At 42.0% G+C, this 7,038-nt stretch overlaps 1 protein-coding gene across 1 annotated transcript in view; it reads left to right on the top strand.

The window, feature by feature from the left end:
• Positions 1-221: 221 nt before the first annotated feature.
• The window catches only part of Znf385d (zinc finger protein 385D), a 315,456-nt gene continuing 308,639 nt past the window's right edge, over positions 222-7,038 (top strand). Inside the window, exon 1 of the mRNA XM_028760641.1 lies at positions 222-519. Within this exon, the coding sequence (XP_028616474.1) occupies positions 498-519 (22 nt within the window). The 5' untranslated portion in view covers positions 222-497. The remainder of the gene's footprint in view (positions 520-7,038) is intronic.

The raw sequence follows: 7,038 nt of genomic DNA, 5'->3' as shown, positions 1-7,038 counted from the left end.
GGAGACCCTTCTCTTTAAGCCAGCCCCCCTTGCCCCTCACTCCGCCCACGCCCAGGTCTCTGGGCTGGTTCAAGCTTCCCAGAGCCTTGGTTGGTGCTGGCAGGCCATCAACAAATCACCTCCTGGGGCTGCTAAGGAGAGGGGCTGGGATGCGGTGGGGTGGCAGTGGGGGTTGTGTTCGTAGTACTCCCAGGAAGTCCTGATGTCACGAGAGCAGCAAGGACATCGCAAGGAGGAGTCGAGTTACAGTAAGGATGGGCAGTGGAGCGCGCGGCCGGAGCACACGCTCCAGCCGCGGGAGATCATAGCCGGGAAGGCAGGAGCCTGTACAGCTCTGCTCGCCCAGCCCGCCCGGGAGGAGGCACGCTCCGAGCTTCTGCTCCTCAAGCTGGAAACATTCACACTGACCGTAGCATGCCACGGCTCTGCTTGGCGTGCCAGCCCTGGGTGCGAGCAGAGGCTGAAGACGCCACAGTGGGGTTTCAGCTGGTTGATTAATGAGAAAAATAATGTATTTTGGTGAGTGTTCACTCTGATGATGCAATTCGGGGGGGCGGGGGTGCCCGGCGGCTCTCCATCATGCAAGCAAACGCTTTTTTTTAACCAAAATCTTTAAGCTGCTATAATATATTACACCAAAGGAACCTCCAGTGGGCAACTGGCAGACCCGAGAGTGCGGCATTACAAGCTTTCTTTGTGCCACCTTTGAGGATGGTAATCAATTGTGCACGGATGTAAGCTGGAAAAGAAGAGAAGAGGGTGGGGTGGATAAACTTTGCTTTGACTTGTGGGCACGAAGTTGGTTTATTTAGCTAGGTGGAGGAGATGTGGTGAAGCGTGGGAAGTCATGGGCTAACTTAATGGAATGCGAGACAAAGTTCCCACACGACTGATGTCTTGCGAGCTTAGTAAACATGAATGTCTTTTTTAGCATTGGGGTTTTTCCTATTTCAGAGGCAGGGAAACAGTGTCGTTCAAGAAGTCCTTCCCAGCCCCGTGTTACTTCAGGCCAGGCGATGATAGCACCAAATGCTTATTACTTTAAATCTTCCGAGGTCATGAGGCTGATATATGTGTGCGTGCGGTTTAGTTTGGGGCTGCGGAGGAGCGTTCCCTGAGGTTTTCAGCTGAGCTGCCTGCCTTTGCAGAAAGCGTGTAGAGGCTTAGATGTGGGCTCTGGGCTGAGCACTGTGAGCAGGCTGGGGGCTGAGTTGTACCTTCGCAGTGCAACGCTGCAGCTTACATCTGAGACAAGACAGAGACCCTCACTTCTGAGAAGAGACGAAGGAATTAAACGGAGGAGCCTTTCCTCCTCCCTGGAGTTATGCTTTCATTCTGTAAGTCCCAGCCGGTGTCATCGTATAACAGCATCTATCTGACATTAAAAGGTTTGTGGGAGCAATTGGAGAGGGGCTGGGGGTACTATTGTATGCTGCAGACGCAATGGGGGATTTGGGATTTGCTTTAAGTATGAAATCAACAGTCTTCCTTCAAGTTAAATTTAGATTTGTGTGGCTGGGCGCTATTAGTTTGTCGGGCATGCATTTCCCTGCGTGTTATTTGCTTTGCTTTGTCTTGGTTTTTGGAGCCTTTTGAAACATTTGAGAAAGTGTTCAAGGAACCTGAGTTGCAAAACCTTAATGCCTTTAGTTGTCTTGACAGCAGCTTTGATTGCCCTATAATTTGTGTCATTTTAGAAAAGAAATCCTAAAATAACCAGAATTGATTTAAAAGAAAGAATCCCCATTCCATAGCCCAATTCAAGCAGAATTCAGACTTAAGCAGCACTTTTCCCGTGGGTAGTTATAAGGGGCATGCTTATGTATTAGTAATGAACACAACAGGATGCAGCATGTGTGCGATTTTTTAAAAACGGGGAAACTTATGAAGACAATTTCTTTCTAGCATAAGTCTCAGCTTCTATAATGAGATTCAGGGAAATAGAAGAATATTATGATTTTAGTTTTAATTTTGGGGGTATAGTAAAAATGCCTGGTGGGATTTTGAAGTAGAACTAAGCAGAGAAGCAGGAGGCTCCAAGTCCAGGTAAGAGGCTGCCCATGCTGTGCTGAACTGCATATGGTGACTGACTGTGGTGAACTGCATATGGTCACGGAGCTAGCTCATGTTGTTAGCTGTGTGCTAACCCAGTCGTTTTGTAACAGGGCAGCTCTACAGGCAATTAGTTTCGTGTAAGCTCTTAATAGTATGAAATTGAAATGTAATGTCCCACTTACTCCTGCTGAAACTGCACTTTTGACAAGGCCAGGTTAAAGCTGCCCTCAAGGTTGTAAACACAGCTTTGTCTTACCATCAGCCTCAGCATCATTCCAGTGTGACAAATGTTTTTACATTCTTAAAGGAAGTCATGTGTATATCAAAAATGTTAGGCTTTAGCAATTATGCTATTCAGCCCCTCACTGAAGCTGCTAAAACGTCAGAACCCTTGGAGCCAAACTGCCTCTAAAAAAATCACCTGGCACTAGAACTAGGGCACATAGATAACAACAACAACAACAACAATAATAATAACACATGCATATATACGTACATACATACATACAAACATACATACATAAAATGAGAATAACCTAGGCATCTTCCAATGCCATAGCAGGCTAATGTGTGCATGCCTGCACATGCACATGTGTAAATGTTTATGTGCATATGTACATAGATCTAAAAATATTTCTATTTCAGATAGTTGTTTTTTTTTTAAACACAGTGCTTTCAGAGCCAGGCAGTGGTGGCACACAACTTTAATCCCAGTACTTGAGGCAGAGGCAGGTGGATCTCTGAGGTGGAGGCCAGCCTAGTCTATACAGAGTGAGTTTCAGAACAGCCAGGGCTATACAGAGAAACCCTATCCTGAAGGAAAAATAGAAAAAAGGAAACAAAACCAATGCTTTCACTTGAAAAATTATTGATACTTCATTATTTTCATCATTTTTGAGCTGTTAATGAATTATCAAGCCAGGACTATTAGGGGCAAAAGGTCTGGTGACTTGTGGCAATAGGATAAGCAGTGTCCCCAGTAGGAGTGATAAGAGCATGGTGAAGCCATGTGAAGAAGTGAATTGAGAGACCGGTGGGTTATTCCCTTCTCACACACATAACCTGTTTTGCAAGGTGTTACCCCATTCAACTGTAGACTCCTTCCCTGATGAGGCTGACTGCATCTACCTGTTTTAATCTTCTTCCCCTTGGGGCACTGAGTAGCTGGACCTGTGCAAGGTCAGCTGGAGTGACTTGAGTGTGCATGCAAATGGATGAGCTGTATGTGTGTGATTTCCAGTTCTTAACACAATCCCTATCTGAGTCTGTTCTCTCATACCTACGGCTCTGATGGACTCTTTTAACGACTTAAGCCCCACTTTCATGTCCTATTGAGATTTCAATGTAGGATTTTCAGTAATTGTCTGCACGTGCTATTTAGTGATTTGAGTTTGCCATTCAGTCACTGTGGGCGTGCATGTCACCCTATCGATTTTACATTCATTATCGTAGTTAAATGTGAGAAACACAAAGGAGAAAGTAAAGGGAAAATCCCACTCAGTAACACAGTCAGTGGGATATGCTATAGAAGCAATGGGAAAATAGCAAAGATGATGAAATTAACCTTCATGCCCCCATAAAGATTTTACAAAGTTAAAAATTACTTGTGCCACGGATTAACAGCCATTAATAATTTATTCACTACTGAAAGCCAGGGACCTAGGAGACATCTCACCAGACCCAGGAAGAGAGACTGTGGGTGGTTGTCAGTACAACAGGCTGGCTGCCAGGTCGCAGTGGGGCTGAAGAGTGTGCCGGCATGAAGGACAGATTGTTTGCTTGAACGCATCACTGCAGTCGCTCACTGGCCAGCAGAAGGTTGTACTAAGTCACTGTTTCCAGCTCTGGGCACCATAAGTCTGGATCATTCTCTTCCCCATCTCATCTTTTTCTTTCTTGTTGAAGGGTCTTCATTGACAGTGGGCATACCAACCAAATGAACTGTCCTCAATTGGCCACAAAGGTGCCATGCTTTTTCTGTACATGCCAGGAAAGAAACAAGTTGCTTAATTGTGCTCAGGAATTTCTGTATTGCCTCACATCAGTGCTTCTAGACCTGAACCATCCAAATACGACAAAAAGATCATCTAAAAGTGGTTGAGGCCAACTCCTTGATAATACTCCTAAAGAAGAAAATGATACACCTAAAAAAATTAGGCAGAACTGAGAGGCAAATGTTAGCACTCACTGCAAATGTTACTATTAATAGTATAATAATTAAACCCAGAGAAAAGGGCAAGCAAATTTTAGAAAGTGTGACTGAGCTGTTCAAGTTCAGCTTGATGTTAATTGTGGTTTGGCTGTGTCCTTTAAAATGACTAAGGAAAGAAAAAGAAAAAAGAAACAGGAAATCTAATGGTGTACCTGTCATATGCAAAAATGCTTCACAAGGAAGTTTTTAATACAACAAACAGAGCAAATGTCTAAAGAGAATACTCTTATCTTATCTCTTTCTTGTTAATAGATATACATTGTCATCCTTGAAAGGATGGTTTTCCCTGGGATACTTAAGAGGCGCTCACTTCAGTGTTTGCATCTCTAACACAGTGCCAGAAAGGTAGTGCAGTGAGGAGGAGATGAGCAGAAAGCAGCAGGCAGCACAAAGAAACATGCCTCTCTTTCTGTGCACCCAACTCCTCACTTGCAGTAAAACATCCATTATGAGAAATCAGGTTTCTGTTTTTTTCCAGACATATTTCTATAGCTCCCAAACTGATAAGGACAGAGAATAATTTAGGAAGTGGTACATCCAAGTTCCTCTATTTGGATGTTGAATTCATACTTTCAAGTCTTACTACAAATGGATCACAATGGCATACCATGCAACAGTAGCAATTAGGAGTGGGGACTGTGATTGACATATACTATCAGGAAGGGTCCTTTAAACAAACCTGAATCTAAGGGACCTTCAAATACATTCTCCCTAAAGCTGGTTTCCTCCGAATTCATTTGAAGTTTTCAGTTTACAAAGCCAAATTTGGTTATTGTAACAGTAATACAGATTCTTCAATACAGCCTTAGAGTATGTGCTTTTCCCTCCTGCCTTTTTCTTTTTCTTAAAGGCCCTTCTCAGTGGCTATAATTATATGGAAATGAGATGAGTTTATTTAAGGGATAAATCCCCAAATTCATGAGATAATGAAGACTTACAAAGTTGTCCTTTTGTGGGTGGCAAATTGTTCTGAAATAACAAATGAAAAATTTAAATTAATGGTTTCTGACTTCCTTTTTAGAAGATGGGGCTGCAGCTGCTTAGTACTGAGAACTCTTCCAATAAAAAAAGGGTGTGTGTGTGTGTGTGTGTGTACAACATTGTAACCTTCCACAGTGTTTTGTTATGTAGATACCCCAATATTATTCCTCATCCACAGCTTTTGTGTGTTACTTAATCTTTTTGCATCATTTGAACGATTACACTAAAGTGCTGATTAATATGGTAGATTTAATGAACATCTTTAGCTTAGCTGCTTTTTAACTTGAACAATTATTGGGTGCGTTATAAGTCTTAAAAATCAAATCATAAAGCTAATTCATAAGGCTTCCTCTGTTTAAGAAACCAGAATACTTGTATAAGCAGAAACTCATTTATTCCTTGACCTTGAGAAGGGGATGTTTCCATTACACTATGAAAAACATGACATAAGCCAGTGGAAGTCATAGTCCTTCTCTGTCTGTCTGTAAAAGAAGCCAGTATGTATCAGTTCCCACAAAGATTAGGTTTGCAGCATAAGTTTTTCATATGATTGGTGGTATTATGAGAAATACCACCTAAGACATGGCTAGAAAAATCAAAACTTAAAGTGGCTGAGATCATGTTTGAAGCAAATTATTAGGGTTGGAAACAGCAAGATGTTTCTCTCTGTCACAACATTCAAATTGTTGTGAGGCAGTTGGGAGTCAGCCAGCCTTCCTTGTATGTGAACTCCAGGGTGGCATAGCCTTTAATACAAAAAACATTTTTATGAAAAGTACCCCGTATAAAGTCTCCAATGCATCTGTAGCACTGGAAACTCATGTAGTAAGCCCCCTCTCCTATCCCACCTCTCAGTTTCTTACATAACCCACCCACAATATGGTGTTCCTGTAATGTAAGAGAGAGAGGAAAAGTAACACAGCCAAACTCAGAAAAGGAATCAATCAGCAGAATTATTACATAGTATCACAAATGACAGCAGAGGGTGTATTGTGGGCTTCAAAGCATTGTACCAGCTACAGGACCCAAGGTGAGAGGATGTAGGTGGGTTGGTGGGGTAAGAACTCTCTGTTGATTAATCTGGATTGAGCAAGCACTTGAGGGTGAAGAGAAAGGCCATAACTCCTAGCTCAATGACAGTACTCCTGTGAAGGTTTGGACTTTGTATAGAGAAGAAAGAGTCTTTTTTGCTTCCAAATGTAAGGTGCTATTATTTATCTTATTTATTCTTAGATTTATTTTCTTTTAATTTTTGTGTATTTAGGAGGGAAAGAGATGGATCTGAGAATACAGGTGTCTGATTTCTTGACAATGGAGTAACTGGTAAATTGTAAGCCCCTTGAAAGTCAGGGCCTCAGAAATGTGACAAGGACTCTTAACCCCTGAGTCATCTCTTTAACTATCTTTTATTTTATTGCGTTTTTGGTTATTTGGGGGGTTCTTTCTATGATTCCATTATTTTCCCCATTCCTGTTCTTTTTGTTGACCTCTCCCATACCCCTCTCTACTGTTCTCATTCACACTCATGACATCTTTTACATGTCATTGTGTATGTGTGTGTGTGTGTGTGTGTGTACATTTTGTATTTTACCATCAATGTTCAGACTAGTCCTTGGATATTAGACTATAAGCTAAATATAGTAGAATTGCATATCCTTTGTGTTGCTTTCATTGTCTCAGGACCCTGAAATGGGAACAAAAGAGAGAGAACTCTGTAGAATATTAAGATTTACAGTCAAACATCTCTGAAGAGAACATAAAATTACACTATGTAAGGTGATCAGATTAGA

This window comes from Grammomys surdaster, unplaced genomic scaffold (assembly GCF_004785775.1).
Source record: "Grammomys surdaster isolate TR1022 unplaced genomic scaffold, NIH_TR_1.0 126546, whole genome shotgun sequence".
Taxonomy (NCBI): Eukaryota; Metazoa; Chordata; class Mammalia; order Rodentia; family Muridae; genus Grammomys; species Grammomys surdaster.
The sequence above is the reverse complement of the archived record's forward strand: the minus strand, read 5'-3'. Positions and strand labels throughout refer to the sequence as shown.